The sequence below is a fragment of the Hyaena hyaena genome, unplaced genomic scaffold (assembly GCF_003009895.1).
Source record: "Hyaena hyaena isolate Hyena2069 unplaced genomic scaffold, ASM300989v1 scaffold_892, whole genome shotgun sequence".
In the NCBI taxonomy this organism is placed as follows: Eukaryota; Metazoa; Chordata; class Mammalia; order Carnivora; family Hyaenidae; genus Hyaena; species Hyaena hyaena.
In genome coordinates this window covers 16,434-36,535 of record NW_024081509.1, presented here as the reverse complement: position 1 = coordinate 36,535, position 20,102 = coordinate 16,434, and the positions used below count along the sequence as shown (strand labels likewise).

Below are 20,102 nucleotides of genomic sequence, written 5' to 3'. Positions count from 1 at the left end.
GACTTATTATAAAGCTACAATAGCCAAGACAGTATGATATTAGCATCACTAAAAGTAAATAGGTAAGTGAGATAAAGTAGAGTCTGGATATAGACCCCCACATAGATGAACAAATGATTTTTGACAAAGGTGGAAAGCCAGTTCAGTGGGGAAGGAATTGTTGTTGTTTTCCACAAATGGTCCTGGAGCAAATTGGACATTCATATGCAGGAAAAATGAACATGAATCCACACTTTACAGTTTACCTAAAAATTAACTCAAAAGTGGATCACAGGGGCGCCTGGGTGGCTCAGTCGGTTAAGCCTCTGACTTTGGCTCAGGTCATGATCTCACGGTTCGTGGGTTCCAGCCCCACGTCGGGCTCTGTGCTGACGGCCGGCTCAGAGACTGAAGCCTGTTTCGGATTCTGTGACTCCCTCTCTCTGACCCTCCCCTGCTCACGCTGTCTCTCTCTCTCAGAAATAAATTAAAAAAAAAAAAAGCGGATCACAAACATAAATTTAAAAGCTAAAACCTTAAAAAGTTCAATAGAAAATTTATAGTGGAATAGGTATAGAACTAGTTCAAGTAAGAGCATGCCTACTGCATTTCATTAGATTGTTTTTAGAACTTGGCTTTCAGTTTCTATTATTTGTCTCCTTTTTTCATCTTCTTGTGACAACATATTAATGCAACAGCTTAGCTGTTCCTGGCCAGCATCACATTAGTATTAATGTAAAGTCCTGAACATGATTTCTTTCTTGGACACAAACTGAGTTAACTGTATCATTTTGAGCCTTGCTTTAGAGTCCTAAACTTTGAATGCTCTGAGATACACAGTGGAATGTGACCCAAGATAGGCTCTGAGTCTGGGGTCTCTAACAAGTCATATAAAAAGCTGAAGGGAAAGAGCAGTCTCTCAGACTAGTTCCATATTCCTCCATGACATGTTGACATGCTGTTGTAAATATCCAGAGTTTAAGTATGACAGTAAGTGAGAAAGGTTAGTTTCTCATAAAAATCCACAGAGGACCCTGGAGGTGACCACCCTCTCTGCACTGAGACTCAGCCTAGGCTTCTCAAACAGCTTTATGCCAAAGTGACATTCTCTAGGGAAATGGCTTTAGGGTTATCCTTGTTTTACTGAAGATGGAATTCCTTGTCTTCTACTTAATGTCTTTTCTTGAATTTTTGGGTTAAACTGTATATCATAGGAAAGGTATCTAATGAATGTCCTTTTGTGGATAACAGAGTATTGTTTTAATTTATTTTACAGTAGCTTAGAGATAGGAGAATACTTATTTGTATAGAGACACAAATGAACTTACAGTTACAGGGATAGTGTTTTCAGCAGAGATTAATTTATAAAACCTCATTATCAACGATAGCACAGCCACACATTTGTGCGCACATTTATTCTTCATTGTTTGGTTGTTATCTATGAACTGAACTAGGAAGAAAAAAGGATTATAAAATAAAAATTAATTTTTAAAATATTAGTAAGGGAAGTTAATACTCTATATGTAATTCAGAAGAGTAATAAAAAAAAACAGTACTGGAATTTGGAAAACTAAAAGAAGTCATTAAGAAAATTCTTCCACATTCCCTGAGGATTAGGAAGAAATTATAGGAAGTTATGAGGAAAGTTTTTCCAATGTACCCTGTTCCCTCCTCCCAGATCTCCTGGGATGGTTCTTTGTTTGTGGGATTTCCAGTACTGAACAGGTAGGTGGGAAGACTTCCAGGGTCCTCCTACACTGTAGTATTCCACCTGCAATAACGTCTTGTCCCTTCATCTCCCAGTGGGCTAACAGGGATGTAATTCTCCTTTGCTAGTTACATTTACTCTTTTATGCTTGTTCTAGGGAGAATCATTAGTGGCGAACACAACTGTTCAACTATCTTTTAAATAACAGTTGAAAAATCTGTTTAGGGGAGCCATGTCCCCTGTGTTTCTGAATGACATCTCATAGGTCAGAGGAAGGCTTTCTCAATGGTGCCCCAGAGATGTGTACACTGGGACATTCCTCAGGCCTTTCCCACCATGCACTATGCATGCTGGGATGTTCTTTTGTTGCTATTCCACCATGATTTTCTTCTACTCCATCAGCCAACAACTTTGATGGTGCTTCCTACTCTGCCTTTCCTGTCACTTACTCTTAGTTTCCATTGTGGGTTTTCCGATTCCACATGGATCTACAATATCTTTGGGCCTTGGAGTTCTGCTCTTTTTATTTTTATTTTTTCTTTTTACAATATTTCCTCTTGGGTCACCATTCTCTAGTGGAGCTCATGCTCTCCATGGCTTGCTTTGTTTTCTGTGTGTTGAGATCACTCACTTCCATGTCTCTTTCAGAGGTTTTTACCTTCCTCAGATCCATGTATGTCATGACCTCTCCTCCACATACTCCATGTATCCCTCACATGAAGGATGTCCCAAACCAGATTCCTCCTGTCATCACACCCACTCTACAGAGTTGGGCATCTTCTACTTATTGAGTCTCCAGACATGATTCAGTATTCAAATTACACCATGATATTTACTAAAACATTCATCAAATTCAGCTACACTATTCTCCAACCCAACTGACTGTTTTGACTTTGTTCCAGAGTTAGCCTGAAAGCATGCCTCCTAGAAAATGATATTGGTGGGCTGAGTCACTCAGCCAAGTGATACGTATATCCCCTTTGAATATATGTAATTTATGAAGCTGTGGGTGTTATAATCTAATTCTGAGGGGATCATCTTTTCATAGTTTTGCATGCCTCAAGTTTTGACCACTTCCATTGTCAAATGAGGACTTTGTAGAAACTTAAGAAAAAAAGTAGCTAAGTGGATCCAAAACCAAAAGAGCACCAAACAAGACTAAAGGGGACAAAATAGAACCAGCACCTTGCAAGAAAGGGCTGAATTTAAGCATTATATTGATGGAAATGTAATAGTGGGTGGTTTTGTTATTGAGAACATTAAGGAGAAGAGTAGGAAATTACAGAGATGTGTAAAGCAGCAAGGTGGCCCAGATTCATGCACCTAATAAGTTTAGTGAAAATATTTACATCTCATGATATATTTCACCTGCCTGTATTATCTCTTAAAGTTTCCAGCTGGAATTTTCCCACTTTGCATTGTTCTTACTTGATAAATACACCCATTACAACTCTGGTAGCAACCAAATACTTCTACTAAAAGTTGTGTTGTTTTGTTGTGGAGGCCCTCTCAGGACTCCCTTAGTCATTTTCTTTCTTTATTCTACCCCTCACTTTTTGTTTCAATTGCCCATTGTTTCTAACAAGACAAAAAATTATAGTTAATATGTTCAAAAGAGGACCCAGAATTACTCAGAATGCAAATACCTCTGCCTTAGTGGACAGCTTCCTTCAAAAAATATTAATTATGTTCTATGGCTGAGTTGATATAAAGACAAATATATTCATATTTTATTTTAAGCCATTTTCTTTGAATCAAAAGTTCTTATTTTGCTTCTCCCCCTTTTTAATTTAAATTTCAGTTTGTGAATATACAGTGTAATATTAGTTTGAGGAGAAGAATTTAGTGATACATCACTTACATACAACACCCATTGCTCATTACAATGAGTGCCCTTATCAACACGCATCATCTATTTAACCAATCTCCCTGCCCACCTCCCCTCAAGAAATGCTTTTTACTTTTAATTTTAGAAGAAATTAAAAGATTTTGAGGGGTCTATGAAAGTATCATGGACCTTTTTAAACCAGATGTTTGGGGTATAAGCTCCATAGATGAACACAAAGTCCAAGGTAATATACTCATTGAAGAACTACAGAGAAGTGGTGAAGGCTTATATGGTCATTAATTAATTCATAATGCTGTTTTCCAGGGTAAGCACTGAATGTGCAGATAACTAACTGTAAGAGATTAAGAACTTCAAATTATTGTACACTGTCAAGCCTAAACTCTGACACAACTTTATTGATAATGGCTTCTAGTTATATTATATCTTTTGTAAATTTAGAAGTGGTTTTAGATCTTTTCAACAAGTGAGAAGGACAAATAAATTTTAATAAGCAACAATACAGTAAACATTTCTCCTCCTAATGCAGGCCTTTGGAAGATGGTCTTCCTTACCTATGTCTTGGGCACTGTCTCTCAAGGTCTTCACTTACATTCTCTTGGACTTGCCCCTCTATCCCCCAGAATTCACCCTCCTACCCGTGTAAAGAGACTTTCCAGCATTCTGCGTGAGCACTTATATCTGCCTCAGTACTGTGGTCCCTCCTGCTCTGAGGTAACCCCCATACCTGTGCTTTGTCACTGGGACTCTAACCTCCTTTTTTGTGGCACCAGTGTTCCATAGACACTGCAGATAAGAGCAAGAGTTCTCACCTGTAAGAAGTTGGTTTTCATGGATAACTTCATGGAGACAGAAACCTTATTTGTCATGTTGAGGGCTCAGGGATCACCTGTACATATCTGCTGAAGCTATAAGCATGGAGTAAAAGAAAGAGAAAATCAGCCAATGTTGCTGCTGACTTATTCGTTGACAGATTAATCTCAGATTAACCTAGTAAAGATTTTGCCCCAAAAGAGAGACATCCCCAGAAGCTGACCATGGCAGAGAGTTCTGCAGACAGGCAAAGGAAGTGTGAGGGGAGAGAGAAGTTCTTTCCTGGGCCCTTTGTGGCCAAGAGGGACACTCTGAACCACCTCAGTCCTGATGGCCACTGCTCACATCATCCTGTGCTCTCCAGCCGAGGATGCTCTTTCACACAACATGGATTTAAATTAAATTTAAAAAAAACAGCTTATTTGAAATGGGCAAATATTGCCACATAGTTTTTTAATCTTTTTAAAATTTATTTTATTATTTTTATTTTTGCAAATAGTTTATTGTCAAGTTGGTTTCCATATAACACCCAGTGCTCATCCCCACAAGTGCCCTCCTCCATGCTAGGCGGATGTCCCCTTCCTCCCTCACCACTCCATGTGCGTCCCTCCTGAAGCTGCGTGCTCGGTTGAAGAGGACGACCTTCCCCGACAGAGGAGGACCGTTCTTTGGTCAAGGGTATATGAGTAGCTGCGCTCCCCTGCTAGAACCTCCAAACAAGCTCTCAAGGTCCATTTGCCACATAGTTTTTTAAAAAAACTTTTTAAATGTTTTATTTCTGAGAGAGAGAAACAGAGAGAGAGAGAGAGAGAGAGAGAGAATGTGAGCAGGAGAGGGTCAGAGAGAGAGGGAGATACAGAATCTAAAACAGGCTCCAGGCTCTGAGCTAGCTGTCAGCACAGAGCCCGATGTGGGGCTCGAACCCATGAACTTCAAGATCATGACCTGAAGTCGGCCTGAAGTCGGCCTGAAGTCGGACACTTAACCGACTGAGCCACCCAGGCACCCCAAATGTTGCCACATAGTTTTACGTTTTGCCCCTGTCAGTCTTTATTTGTCCTGAGAGAATGTGTCAGTCCTGTGGTGAAGGTAGACTCAGATATGATTGAGTTTGTCTGTGACAGTCTGTTTTTGTTTTCTCCTAAGGTTGCTTGTTATTCAGGTTGGAATTGTTTTATCAACATGAAAGAAACAAATCTTAAGCATTTTCAATATTGCAAAGAAGAGCACCTGTTTTTCCGTGGGGGTTGTGCTGGGCTCTGTGGCCCCCGAGCTAACACCCACTATGCTGACATGCCTGCCTCTGTTGGGTCTTGGTGTTCTGCCTTTCCTGGATCCCTCAGGTGGGGGGTGATCCCTGAAGAGGGAGGTGTGCCATCTGTTATTTCAGGGGAAAGTCCCATCTGTCATTTCATTTCCTCTTTCCTATTTCCAGGGCCTGGAATTCGCAGGATTTACTGCACACATGTTCATTGGGATTTGCCTCATTCTGCTGTTCTCCTTTCCACTCCTCAGACTCCTTTTCTGGAACAAAAAACTTTATAACAAGGAGCCCAGTGATATTGTTGGTGAGTATAAGCACCTCCTCATATAGTCTCAAAGTTTACTATCATATATATATATATATTTACCAGAGGGAATTGCCACAGACAGACAGGAGTTTTCTTACATATTGAGGTATGTTCCCATCTGTATTCTGGTATGCACTGTGCTTTCAGAGGCTTTAAATCCACGGGCCATGCGTCTTTAGTTTCCTGTAGAGTGAAATATGGGAGGCAGTGGCCACGGTATATAGTTCGCATGTCATGACATCATTAAACCACGTGTATACAACATAAGTAGCATAGTATAGAGATTTTAGTGTTCAAATATGTCATACTTTGAGATTAAATGTGATATAAAAGTGACCTCATGATCCAGCACAGAGGACAATGTACCATGTCATTCAACAATACATTGGTGAGGCACCAACTAGCAGGAAAAGGACTCATGAACATCTTATAGCTTTGCATTTTCCTCATTTAAAATTTTGGTAAATGTTTTATTGAAAACATTACTGATGAGGATATATTAGAAGCAATAGATTATTTGGGAAGCAGCCATACTCTCCTCAGCCAGACCTATACAGGACATTGTGCAGGTTGCACAGGTAACAGAGCACATCTGGGGACAGGAGAACATTAACAAAGGTGCATTTCTTTTTCTGTAGTTTCAGATGGTGGGGTGTCTTCACAGAGCTCATAGGTTGTATATTTACCTCTCTCATCCTGTTATTCCTCTGTCGTTGTGTTGTACAGGACTTCAGATTTTCTTTATCTTTAGTAAGATAATCTAATACCATTTTTGTATGAATAGGTAAGGATCTAAAGGTTTTCTTACCAGCCCTCTCACTCATTAGATGGTGACTGTACTTGGTAGATTCTCCCTGTGTGTGACTATATCCATATGTCCGCATTTATAAGGACACCAGTCATATTGTGGCCACCCTAATGACCTTATGACCTTACCTTAATTAATTACACCTGTAATAACACTATTTTAATTTTTTTAATGTTTTATTTATTTCTGAGAGAGAGCGAAAAACAGCGTGAGCAAGGGAGGGTCACAGAGTAAGAGGGAGACACAGAATACGAAGCAGGCTCCAGGCTCCGAGCTAGCTGTCAGCACAGAGCCCAACAGGGGCTCGAACCCACTAACCATGTGATCATGACCTGAGTCAAAGTCGGACGCTTAACTAAGACACCCAGGTGCCCCTGTAGTAACACTATTTTAAAATAAGGACACATTCTGAGATATTGCTGATTAGGATGTCAACACATGGATTTGGGGCGGAACACAATTCAAACCATAACAACCAGTTAGAGATGTTCAGAATGTTTTATCATCAACTAGTATATGTAAAATGAGATAATTTAATATTTTAGTTTAGTTTTCTGATGGAAAGAATTGCAACAAGAGTGAGCTAAGGAAATTGATCACAATGGATATCCAGTCAATCCAATGGATGAGGGTGTGGGCATAGCTGTACATCAACGGAGATTTAGACAGTTACCTTGTTCAGTTATGCCAGATTTCTCCCAACCACCCTGGTGATAAGAATGACTTGAGAACAGAGTGCATAACAAGCTCTGGAAACTAACAAGAGATAGAAAGCAAACCAAAATGAAGAAACAGAAGAGCTCTCTTCCAAAGAAATTCCAGGAAGAATTGACAGCTAAAGAACTCCTCAAAACAGATATAAGCAAAATAACTGAACAAGAATTTAGAACAATAGTCATAAAATTAATTGCTGGGCTTGAAAAAAGCATGGAAGACATCAGAGAAACTATTTCTACAAAGACTATGGAGCTTAAAAATAGTTGTGATGAATTAAAAAATGCTGCAAATCAGGTGCATAACAAAATGGAGGCGTCCAATGCACAGATTGAAGAGACAGAGAGGAGAATAAGTGATTTAGAAGACACAATTATAGAAAAAGAGGAAGCTGAGAAAAAGAGAGATAAACTGATCCAGGAACACGAAAGGAGAGTTTGAGAGCTCAGCGATACAATAAAATGGAATAATATCCGAATCATGGGAATTCCAGAAGAGGAAGAGAGAGGGAAAGGCGCTGAAGGAGTCCTTGAACAAATTATAGCAGAGAACTTCCCCCAAGCTGGGGAAGGAAATCCAAGAGGCACGGAGAACTCCCCTCAGACATAACTTGAATTGATCTTCTGCATGACATATCATAGCGAAACTGGCTAAATAAAAGGACAAAGAGAGAATTCTGAAAGCAGCTAGGGAGAGTCCTAACATACAAAGGGAAACCTATCAGAGTGGTGACAGACCTATCTACTGAAACTTGGCAGGCCAGAAAGGAATGGCAGGAAATCTTCAATGTGATGAACAGAAAAAAGATGCAGCCAAGAATCCTCTATCCAGCAAGCCAGTCCTTCAGAACAGAAGGAGAGATAGAAGTCTTTCCAAATAAGAATTGAAAGCATTCGTCACCACAAAACCAGCCCTACAAGAAATCCTGACGGGGACTCTCTGAGGGAAATGTTGCGAGGAACACAAGATACTAAAGACACCACCACAAACATAAATCCCACAAAGAACACAATGACTTTAAATCCATATTTTCCAATAATAACACTGAATGTAAATGGACTAAATGCCCCAATCAAAAGACATAGGGTAGCAGAATGGATAAAAAAAACAATCCATCCATATGCTGTCTACAAGAAACTCATTTTAGACTGGAGGACACCTTCAGATTGAAAGTAAGGGGATGGAGAAATATCTATCATGCTACTGGAAGTTAAAAGAAAGCTGGTATAGCTAATCTTATGTCAGGCAAACTGGACTTTAAAGTAAAGACAGTAACAAGGGATGAAGAAGGGCATTATGTAATAATTACAGGGTCTATCCATCAGGAAGAACTAACAATTATAAATGTCCATGCACCAAATATGGGAGCACCTAAATATATAAAGCAATGGATAGATCAACTAGACAGAAAATCACTAAAGACACAATGGACTTGAATGACACATTGGACTAGATGGGTTTGACAGATATATTTAGAACACTACATCCTGAGGTCTTGGAATTCAATTTCTTCTCAAGTGCGCATGACACATTCTCCAAGATAGATCACATACTGGGACATAAAGCAGCCCTCGATAAATAAAAAAAAATTGAGATCATACCATGCACACTTTCAGATCACAATGCTATGAAACTTGAAATCAGTCACAGGAAGAAGTATGGAAAACCTCCAAAAACACAGAGGTTAAAGAACACCCTACAAAAGAACAAATGGGCCAATCAGGCAATTAGAGAAGAAATTTAAAAATATACGGAAACAAATGAAAATACAACAATCCAAACTCAATGCGATGTGGCAAAGGCAGTCCTAAGAGGAAAGTACATTAAACTCTTGGCCTATTTCAATAAATTAGAAAAAGCACAAGTCCAAAATCTAACAGCTCACCTAAAGGAACTAGAGGGAGGGAGACCAACAGGAGCACTCCAAACCCAGTAGGAGAAGAGAAATAATAAAAATCAGGGCAGAAATAAACAATATAGAAACCAAAGAAACAGTCGAAGAGATCAATGAAACCAAGAGTTGGTTTTTTGAAAAAATAAACAAAATTGACAAACCTCTAGCCAGGCTTCTCAAAAAGAAAAGAGGGAACACTCAAATAGACAAAATCATGAATGAAAATGGACTGATTTCAACCAACCACTCAGAAATACAAGTAATTATCAGGAAATACTATCAAAAATTATATGCCAACAAAGTGGACAACTTAGAAGAAATGGACAAATTCCTAAACACACACTCACTACCAAAATTCACACGGGAAGAGATAGAAAATCTGAACAGACCCATAACTAGTCTTCTCTGCCATCTTGCCTCCTCTAAACGTTTATTATTTTGGAAAAAAGACAGTCTTTGTTTTAAAATCTAGTTTGGTAGAAGTAGCTACTCTGGCTTTCTTTTGATGTCCAGTAGCATGATAGATGGTTCTCCATCCCCTCATTTTCAATCTGCAGGTGTCTTTAGGTCTAATATGAGTCATTTGTAAGCAGCATATACATGGGACTTTTTTAAAAAAAAACGTTCTGATACCCTATTTGTCTTTATTGGAATATTTAGTGCATTTATATTCACAGTAATATTGATAGAAAAGAATTTAGTGCCATTGTAATGCCTGTAAGATTGGTGTTTCTGGTGATTTTCTCTGTTCCATTGTAGTCTTTGTTGCTTTTGGTCTTTCTTTCCCACGCAAATAATCTGCTTTAATATGTTTTGCAGAGGTGGTTTAGTGGACGCAATCTCCTTTAGTTTTTGTTTGTCTGGGGAACTTTGATTTCTCCTTCTATTCTGAATGACAGCCTTGCTGGATAAAGTATTCCTGGTTGCATGTTTTTTCCCATTCAGCATGTTGAATATAACCTGCCACTCTTTTCTGGCCTGCCAGGTTTCTGTGGACAGATCTACTGCTAACCTGAATTTTCTTTCCTTGTAGATTAGGGGTTTCTTTAACTTGCTGCTTTCAGGATTCTTTTCTTATCTCTGTATTTTGCAAATTGTCCTATGATATATTTTGGCATTGGCTGGGTTTTGTTTAATTTAATAGTTCTCTGTGCTTCCTGGATTTAGATATCTATGTCCTTCCCCAGATTAGGGAAGTTTTCAACTATAATTTACTAAAATAAACTTCTGCCTCTTTTCCCCTCTCTTTTTCTTCTGGAAAACCTATGATACAAATGTTATGATATTTTCTAGAGTCACTGAGTTCCCTATGTCTACATACAGGATCCAATACCATTCTTTCCCTCTTTTTCTTAAGCTTTGTTATTTTCCATAATTTTCTCTTCCTTACCACTGATTCATTCTTTTGCTTCATCCTTCCTTGTTGTCATTTCAGTCAGTCTGTTTTGCATTTCAGTCATAGGATTTTTAAAAATTTCAGCCCGAGTAGGTTTTACATCTTTTATTTCTGTAATAAGGGGATTTTTTAGTATCTTCTATGCTTTTCTAAGCCCCAGGTAGTATCCTTGTGATCGTTGTTTTAAATTCTGGTTCAGGCATATTACTTATATCTGTTTTGATTAGATCCTTGGCTGTGACTTCTTCTTGTTCTTTCTTTAGGAGTGAATTCCTCTGTCTTGTCAGTTTGTCTAGGTCAGTGTGTGTGTGTGTGTGTGTGTGTGTGTGTGTGTGTGTGTGTGTGTGTGTTAGGAAAGCCTGTTATATTTTCTGCTCCTGACAGTAATAGCTATATTAAGAAGAGGTCTTACACTGTCCATGGCCTGGTGCTTCAGGAAATTTTTCAGAGTTTGCACTCTGATGATCCTATTTCCACTAGAGCTGAAAATTTGTAGCTTTCTATAGACTTGGTGTGTGTGAGGGTTTTGTGTTGGTCTTCTAGGTGAAGGGACTGCACTGCTGATTCACAGACTGACTTGCCCTAGTAAAGATGCATCTGCAAGATGCAGTGGGGTGGGGCTTGATGTAAGCAGCTCCAGCCTCCAGTGGGGATACTGTGTTGCTCACTGAAGTCTGTTAGTGCTGATGAGTGGGAGGCCCCACACTCTCATCTTGGAGCAGGGAATCTTTGCCCACTGATCTAGAAACCCTCACAGAAGAGCAAGCAGTCTTCCCTTTTGTGCCTTTGACTTCCATCAGATCCCTGCATTCACCTTGTTTGTGCCCAAGCTGTCTGCCTGCCAGGCAGCACAGTACTCCTATGTTTTATCTCAGGCATGTGGCTGTTTTTCAAAACTCCAAATTTTAGGAAACTAGTGCAGCATGGATCCATGCTGATCCTCTGCGGAAGGGTCTTGCCATGCTGCAGCTGGTTCTGGTTTGTCCCAGAAAAGCAGTTGTAGGATGGCACAGAGGCTCAGAATTTATGTTAAAGTGCAGCCAAAAACCAGGCACCAAGATTTGCTGCCCTCAGCAGATGTCTCTTTTCCTATGCTAATGAATGGGGCAGCGTGTTGGCACCCTCCAACTTTTTTACACTCCAAGAAGGGAAATTGTCTCTCCTAGTGTGACCCAGGGGATCCTCAGACCACACTGTCTGCTCCTTGGCCTCTGCCTTCCTTTCCAACAAAATAGCTATGCCTGCCAGTTTCCATCCAGCAGTGGCATGGACTTGTAAAATAGACTTTGAGCTCTGCTGCTTGTAAAAACTTGTGATAGTCAGCTGTTCTAGTTTTCACAGTCAGTGGTTTTGGGGAAATGTTTCTCCTGTGCAGTCCCGTGTGCTGCTTTCACTCTGTTTATCTCCCTCTCTCCTCTCTCCAAGATCAAGTTAGCTCCCTCCCCTTCCCAGCACTCATGATTGTTTTCTCCCCAGAATCATGTCTTTGCACCTACCACTTTCCACAATGTGGCTTCTTTTCTCCCTCTAGTTCTATAGTTTATTCTCTCAGAATTCAGATTGATTTCCTGTGTGCTTGGAATGATTTGATAACTGTCTAGCTATTTGAGAGAAGAGGCAAGCATATGATCCCCCTAATGAGCCACCATCTTAACTCCTCTCCTATCTTTGCTTTTCTCTGATGGGTCTGGTTAGAGTTTTATTAATTTTATTGATATCGAGGAATGAGGTTCTGATTATATAGATTTTCTCTACATTTTTTAAATCTTTAAATGATTTCTGCTCTGATATTTATTTTCTTCTTACTCTGGAATTATTTATTCTTCTTTTGCTAGTTTCTTAAATTGGAAGTTGAAGTTATTAATTTTATATGTATCTTCTTTTCTAATACATGTGTTCAGTGCTCTAAATCTCCTTCCAAGTTCTACTTTAGTGACCTCCTACCAATTTTTATGTTTTATTTCATTTTCATTCAGTTCAAATTACTTTCTAATTTCCCTTTTGATTTCTTTGACCCTTGGATATTTTAGATGTGCTTATTTATTACATATTTGGATATTTTCCAATTACATAATTTAATTTCTGAGTGATCAGAGAGCATACTTGGTAAAACTTGAATCCTTTTAAAGTTATTAAGGCATTTTATGGGTAGAATGTCTAGCCTTGTAAATATTCTGTACACACCAGAGCAGAGTAGGTATTCTGCTGTTGTTGGGTAGAGTGTTGTCAGTACGTTCAATTAGGTCAAGTTGGCTGATAATATTATTGAAGCTCTTCTATATTCTTGCTGATTTTCTATCCATTTGTTTTATTAATTACTGAGAGATGAAAATAGAAATCTCTAATTATGGTTGTGGATTTGCCTATTTCTCTTTGCAGTTATGATTTTTGGTTTTATATTTCAAAATTTTGTTATTATGGTACATAAGTATTTAGGATTGTTATTTCCTCTTGAGGAATTAGCACCTTATCATTATAAAATGACCTTCCCTATCTATATTCATATTCTTGCTCTGAAATCTATTTTTTTGTTAATATAGCAATTCCAGCTTTCTCTTGACTGATGGTAAGGTAGTATATCTTTTCCATTCTTTTATCTCTATATTTAAGGTGCATTTCTTGGAAGTAGCTAACACTTGGGTCTTGCTTTTTTATCCAATTCCTGATAATCTCTCTCTTAATTGGTATGTTTAGATTCTATTAAATATGATTAATAATATGGCTAAAATTAAGTGTATCATCATGTTGTTTTCTATTTGTGCCTTCTCTTCTTTACCCTTTTCCCTTCATTTTATGCCTTCTTTTGAATTAATTGAATATTTAAAAACATTCCATTTTACCTTTTCTTTTTGCTGTTACATTTTTGGCTATAGTTGTGTTTTGTGAATCTAGTGATAGTTATACTACTGACTTCAATTGATATTTTACTGCTTAACATAAACTATAAGGAAATTACAGTAGTATAATTCCATTTCTCACTTCCTGGCATTGGCATCTTCCCCTGAGATTCATCACTTGGAACTAGATGACCCTCCTCTAGGCTTTCTGGCAGCCCCCACATCCTGTGAGAGAGCATATCTTACATGGTAATGTCTTCATCTTTTTGCACCATGTATATGGTAACCCCAAGTAATGCTGTAAGAGGTTGGTTGAAAAGTTCAGGAAGATAGAGACAGTAATCAGAGAAGTGGAGATTGGATATCTGATGATATCTCCTGGTCAGGGGCCAGCATGGAAAAGGTAAGAACTTGTAAAGCAGGGTCATAGCTCACAAAAGCACTTGCCATTTGAGGATCTAGAGTCTTCCCTGAAGAACTTTGGCTTTATTCTTCAAGCCATGGGAAACCAATTTGAAAGAAGGAATCTGTGTCTGTCTGTCTGTCTATACTATCTCTCTGAATAAATCAGCCTTGATAGATTTATCTTCCTAGAAGATAGGTAAATAGGAAGATAGGTAAGATTTATTCTTTCTGTATATCTATCTATGTAACTCTATCTACCTATAGATATCTATCTATAGAATAAATAGATAGAATAAGCAGTGTTTTATGATTAACCATGGGTGACTTGGTAGGAATTGACTCCAGTTAGAGATTGCTGAGGAGCAATAAGTATCAGTAAGTGTGAGGAGATGAGGCCTGGGCAAGCTGATGACCTGAGAAAGGAACAAATGGACCCTGTAGAACTATACCAGTATATCCTGAACTGCATTTGTGGCCCAGTACTGCCCTGGATTATGTTTATGATATATCTTATATCTCTTTCTAACTTGTTGGAGGCCCATCCTATAACTTATTAATTAAAAAAAATTTTTTATAGTTTATTTATTTTTGAGGCAGAGAGAGACAGAGCATGATCAGGGGAGGGGCAGAGAGAGAGGGAGACACAGAATCCGAAACAAGCTCCAGGCTCTGATCTCCCAGCACAGAAGCCGATGCGGGGCTCGAACCCATGAACCATGAGATCATGACCTGAGCTGAAGTCGGCTGCTCAACCGACTAAGCCACCCAGACGCCCCTGTAACTTATTAATTTCATCCTTTAGCATCTAGCATGGTATCTGACGTGGCCAATAAGGTCAGTCCAGAAATAGTGAAGAATGGCACTGATAAGACCAAAATGACATTTCAGGATCACGTACCTGGAAGATTAATGATGTCATATAAAAACTAAGAAAATGAGAGAAGAGAGAATTTTTTTGGAGGGAAGATGGAATGTTTATCTCTGAACCCAGCAGCACAAGATGCAGAGGGCAATTTCAAGTAGTCCATTGAAACCATTGTCTTAGAGCTTAGCAGAGGAGAGAAGGTGTGGAGATGGCAGAAGAGGTATGGAGGAATGCACTTGGGTTCTGGGTACAGACAGTGAGCTTCCTTTCCCTGGGCAAAATCCCTCTCTCAAGTAAATTCCCTGATAAGTGTTAATGTATTTCATTCCAAAATTAGAAGAACAAAAGTACACTGCTTAAGAATTAATGTATGGGTTTATCTGGGGAGAATAGCTCCTCCTGTTTGATTTTATATTTGATTTGATGCATTAGAAGGCAGCTAGGCTCTGGGTGTGCACAAAGGGGCTGAGGCTGCCTCTGGAGCAGCCTTGGGGATTGGGAAGGCCAGTTTCACAGATTCAGCAGTGACTCCCAGACTCTGCTTCTCCATACATCAATGGGGAGAGGATTCCCAGCCTCCATTGCATGCATGAGCTAGCCCCCAGAGACTAACCATGCTCTTGTTTAGCTCTTTAAAGTTGATCAACCACTTGGGAAAGTGACCATCACCAGTATGCCTTGAAAGACAGAATGGAAAGTCTCTGTACTTTATGGATAGGCTTTGAATCATATCTTCTGTGTAATGTGATTCAGAGCATTGGATGAAACACCTTCACTGAAGCCACTGTCCTCATCTCCCCTTTCCTATCCCTGTGTGGTATTTTTGTGCTCAGTGTTTCAGAAGGCTAGTTTATTCGGTTTTCTTCTCCTCCTTCTGCTCCTCCTTTTAATGTTATCATAACCTCATAGGTTGTTTAATGAAATTTGATGCTCTTTGAAAGGAGAGATTTATTTCTCTGAAGAGGCTTTTCAATTATACCCAAGTTTATTTATTTATTTTTTTATTTTAGCAAGCTACAAAGTATCAATATGAACTGAATGGAAACACATTATATATCTTAGTTCCAAAGAGTTTTCATCTTTGTAAGGCTAGGCCTTTAGAGAAAAGCATGTGTTAACTGAAATGGTTTTAGTGCCCCTTTTCTGTCACAGTTCTATTTTCTGAGTTTTGGCACAGTTTGCAGTAGCTCTGCTACGTAGTAGGTGATCAATTCTTGTGTATGGAATAGAGGGGGCTTAAACAGTGGTGTTTTCCTAGTCATCAAACCCACCAGTATGTGCTACTTCACAGTATTTAGATAATCGGCATGCCTTGCCTCTGCTCTGAGCTAGTTGTCAAGTGCTCTAGCACTGCTTGAAAGAGTTCTGTCTTTTAATTTCATCTTGAATTCTTGTGATGTTGTATATAGTACATTTCACATAAGAGATGATTGATGAAAATACTGTGCTTCCTTATATTCTTTGGTGGACATTTGGGGAAATTTATGTAGTACCTTTAACTATAAAATCAAAGTTAAATGTAAATTTTCATAAAAGATTTTGATATTTTAGGAGCCAAGAATTGACAATTCTTTTCTCTTTACTCTTCTATACCAGAAGATGTCTGAATTTATGGGTAAAATTTGCCTCATTCTGTTAATTTGAACATTTCATAAGATTGTCTATGTCTATCTCACTTGTGTTCTTTCATAGATGCAGGTTCAGCTTGGAGGCTTGGTCAGGAGGCAGGGCATTTGCTACTTCCTGCTCTTATCAGATGCCCTCCTACTGAGAACTTGCTGAGAACTACACTTGTATTTTCAATGTTCACTAGATCTACTTCAATGATTAGGCAATGTCTGGACTTTAGCAGAGAGATCCAGACTCCTGGTTGCAAGAAATAATTCCCTGAAAGGGGAAAAGTTCGTTGTGTGCTGGCATTGATATGTATATTCAAGAATTTATTCCTCACCCAAATCACATTACTTTGCATCCAAGGTAATTTTTTAATATGGGCTTTATCTCCTGACTCTATTACAATAACATGAATGCTAAGAACCCACTGCTTTGGTTTGGTTGTTGGTTATCAGTGTATCATCAAGTATGTGTTTCATTAGTCTTAGAAGATTGTGAGGGGAGTGAGTGCCTGCTGATGTCTGGGGTTGTGGGACACTTAAGCCTTGGCTTTTCTTTCCTGCAGAACTAAAGCATGAGATCCATGTCTGGCGCCTGACTGCACAGCGCATCAGCCCAGCCAGCCGAGAGGAAACAGCGGTTCGGGGACTGCTCCTGGGGAAGGTGCAAGCACTGGAGCACCTGCTGACCCGAAGGCTGCACACCTTTCACAGGTACCATGCCAGGGCCCTGCTTAGGCTACTCTTGTTTATAGCAGTGGCTCTCAATTTTACCCGTTGTACTCAATAGTTGAATTGTATCAGTAACCTGTTTACTACCACCCCCACTGTGCCTAAATGCCACACAATGTACAAGTCACATAGGTTAAAATGATGGTCCTTCATAGTACTTCATGGTGCTACAAAACAGTAACACTAGTTTCATGCCAGTGAAGCTGTGTAAGTCTCTTGTGACACATTATTTTGTCTAGCCCTCACTTAGATCTCTGGTATATGTCCTGGTACCAGCCCCAGTTTAAGGATGAGAGAACTGAAGGTTAGAGAATTTGAACTTGTCCAAGGTTCTATAGCTGGGAAAGAGTGACACTGGGGATTGAATCCACACTCAAGCAAGCACTGCCTGTCCACCTTCACACATAACACTTGTTATATAACAAGAATAGAAAACAATTAATATAACAAACAGATTAACAAAATACTCTCCCAGTAGTTGATTTTCAGGGACCTCAACGAATACCTAAGTCCTACTCAATTCATTTCCTGTCATTTGCTTTTAATCAAAGCTGAGATGTAAAAGGTAACAATGAAGGGGTGAGTTTTTCCTCCAACTCTGATGAGGTGCTGAGTTCCAACATGTATTCACTTTGGGAGAGCTGATAGGAGAAGCAGGAGCATGTCTACCCTTCAGGGACATTGAATAATTACTGCCACAGACCTGGGAATTGGGCACGATGAGGGTTTTGTCAAGGCAAGGGAAATGCAAATCCTTGTGAATGTAGTGTGAGTGATCTTACATATCACATTTGCTGAAAGCAGCCCTGTGTTCCTGGGCTGAGTATAGGAGCTGGGTGTGGTGCCTGCACTGACCCTTGAGGGTCATCTAGTATGGTCTTGAAGCCTGTTCTGTTAGTAGGAGGAAAGGCTACAGGGAATGTGTAGAGACTTACTCTCCAGAAAAGCAGTCTCAGCTCCATCCTATCCTAGCACCCACTTCCCCAGGTGGTGCTGGTTAAGCAAGACCTGGTGTTCTGAGGCTCAGGAGGGCCCTGAATTGCAGCTTGAGGACCAACTTCAATAACAGGCATACACCTATTTTTTAATTTATTTTTATTTTTATTTTTTTCTTACAAATAGTTTATTGTCAAAATGGTTTCCATATAACACCCAGGGCCCATCCCTACAAGTGCCCTCCTCCATGCCCATATCCCCCCTCCCCCCTCACATCGATCAGTCCTCAGTTTGTTTCTCAGCATTCAAGAGTCTCTCATTGTTTGCCTCTCTCCCTTTCCCCCACCATTTACCCCCTTCTTCTCCCCCATGGTCCTCAGTTAAGTTCCTCCTAATCCTCCTATATGTCCAAACATATGATATTTGTCCTTTTCTGCCTGACTAAACCCAGTAGAAGAAGAGAAATAGTAAAAATTAGAGCAGAAATAAACAATATAGAGACCAAAGAAACAATTGAGCACATCAATGACACCAAGAGTTAGTTTTTTGAAAAAATAAACAAAATTGACAAACCTCTAGCCAAACTTATCAAAAAGAAAAGAGAGAGCACTTAAATAGACAAAATGATGAATGAAAATGGACTGATTACAACTAACCCCTCAGAAATACAAGCAATTATCAGGGAATACTATGAAAAATTATATGCCAACAAATTGGACAACTTACAAGAAATGGACAAATTCCTAAACACACACTCACTACCAAAATTCAAACAGGAAGAAATAGAAAATCTGAACAGACCCATAACGAGTGAAGAAATTGAATCACTTATCAAAAATCTCCCAATAAATAGGAGCCCTGGACCTGATGGCTTCCCTGGGGAATTCGATCAGACATTTAAAACAGAATTAATCCCAATTCTTCTCAAGCTATTCCAAAAAATAGAAATCGAAGGAAAACTCCCAGGCTCGTTTTATGAAGCCAGCATCACTCTGATTCCCAAGCCAGACAGAGATCCAGCCAAAAAAGAGAAGTACAGACCAATATCCTTGATGAATACAGATGCAAAAATTCTCAACAAGATCCTTGCAAATCGAATCCAGCAGCACATAAAAAGAATCATCCACCAAGATCAAGTGGGATTCATTACTGCGTTACAGGGCTGGTTCAACATTCGCAAATCAATCAACGTGATACATCACATCAACAAAAGAAAGGATAAAAACCATATGATCCTGTCAATAGATGCAGAAAAAGCATTTGACAAGATACAGCATCCCTTCTTAATAAACACTCTAGAGAAAGTCGGGATAGAAGGAACCTACTTAAACATCATCAAAGCCATCTATGAGAAGCCTTCAGCTAACATCATCCTCAACGGGGAAAAACTGAGAGCGTTCCCCCTGAGATCAGGAACACGACAGGGATGTCCACTCTCACCACTGCTGTTTAACATAGTGCTGGAAGTCCTAGCATCAGCCATGAGACAACAAAAGGAAGTCAAAGGTATCAGAATTGACAAAGAGGAAGTCAAACCTTCACTCTTCGCAGACGACATGATACTCTACATCGAAAACCCAACAGACTCCACCAGAAGCCTACTAGAACTGATCCAAGAATTCAGCCAAGTTGCAGGGTACAAAATCAACGTACAGAAATCGGTTGCATTTTTATACACCAATAATGAAGCAACAGAAAGAGAAATCAAGAAACTGATCCCATTCACAATTGCACAAAAAACCATAAAGTACCTAGGAATAAATCTCACCAAGGACATAAGAGATCTTTATGATAAAAACTATAGAAAACCTATGAAGGAAATTGAAGAAGACACAAAGAAATGGAAAAACATTCCATGCTCATGGATTGGAAGAATATAGTTAAAATGTCATTACTACCCAAAGCAATCTACACATTCAATGCAATCCGAATCAAAATTGCACCAGCATACTTCTCAAAACTAGAACAAACTATCCTAAAATTTG

General features: G+C 39.3%; 1 protein-coding gene across 1 annotated transcript in view; it reads left to right on the top strand.

Annotated features, from left to right (window-relative positions):
* OCA2 (OCA2 melanosomal transmembrane protein) overlaps positions 1-20,102 on the top strand; it is a gene marked incomplete at its 3' end in the record, with an annotated part of 210,733 nt that overhangs the window by 184,625 nt on the left and 6,006 nt on the right. Inside the window, exons 15-16 of the mRNA XM_039220235.1 lie at positions 5,782-5,914; positions 17,016-17,163. Coding sequence (XP_039076166.1) covers positions 5,782-5,914; positions 17,016-17,163 — 281 coding nt within the window. The remainder of the gene's footprint in view (positions 1-5,781; positions 5,915-17,015; positions 17,164-20,102) is intronic.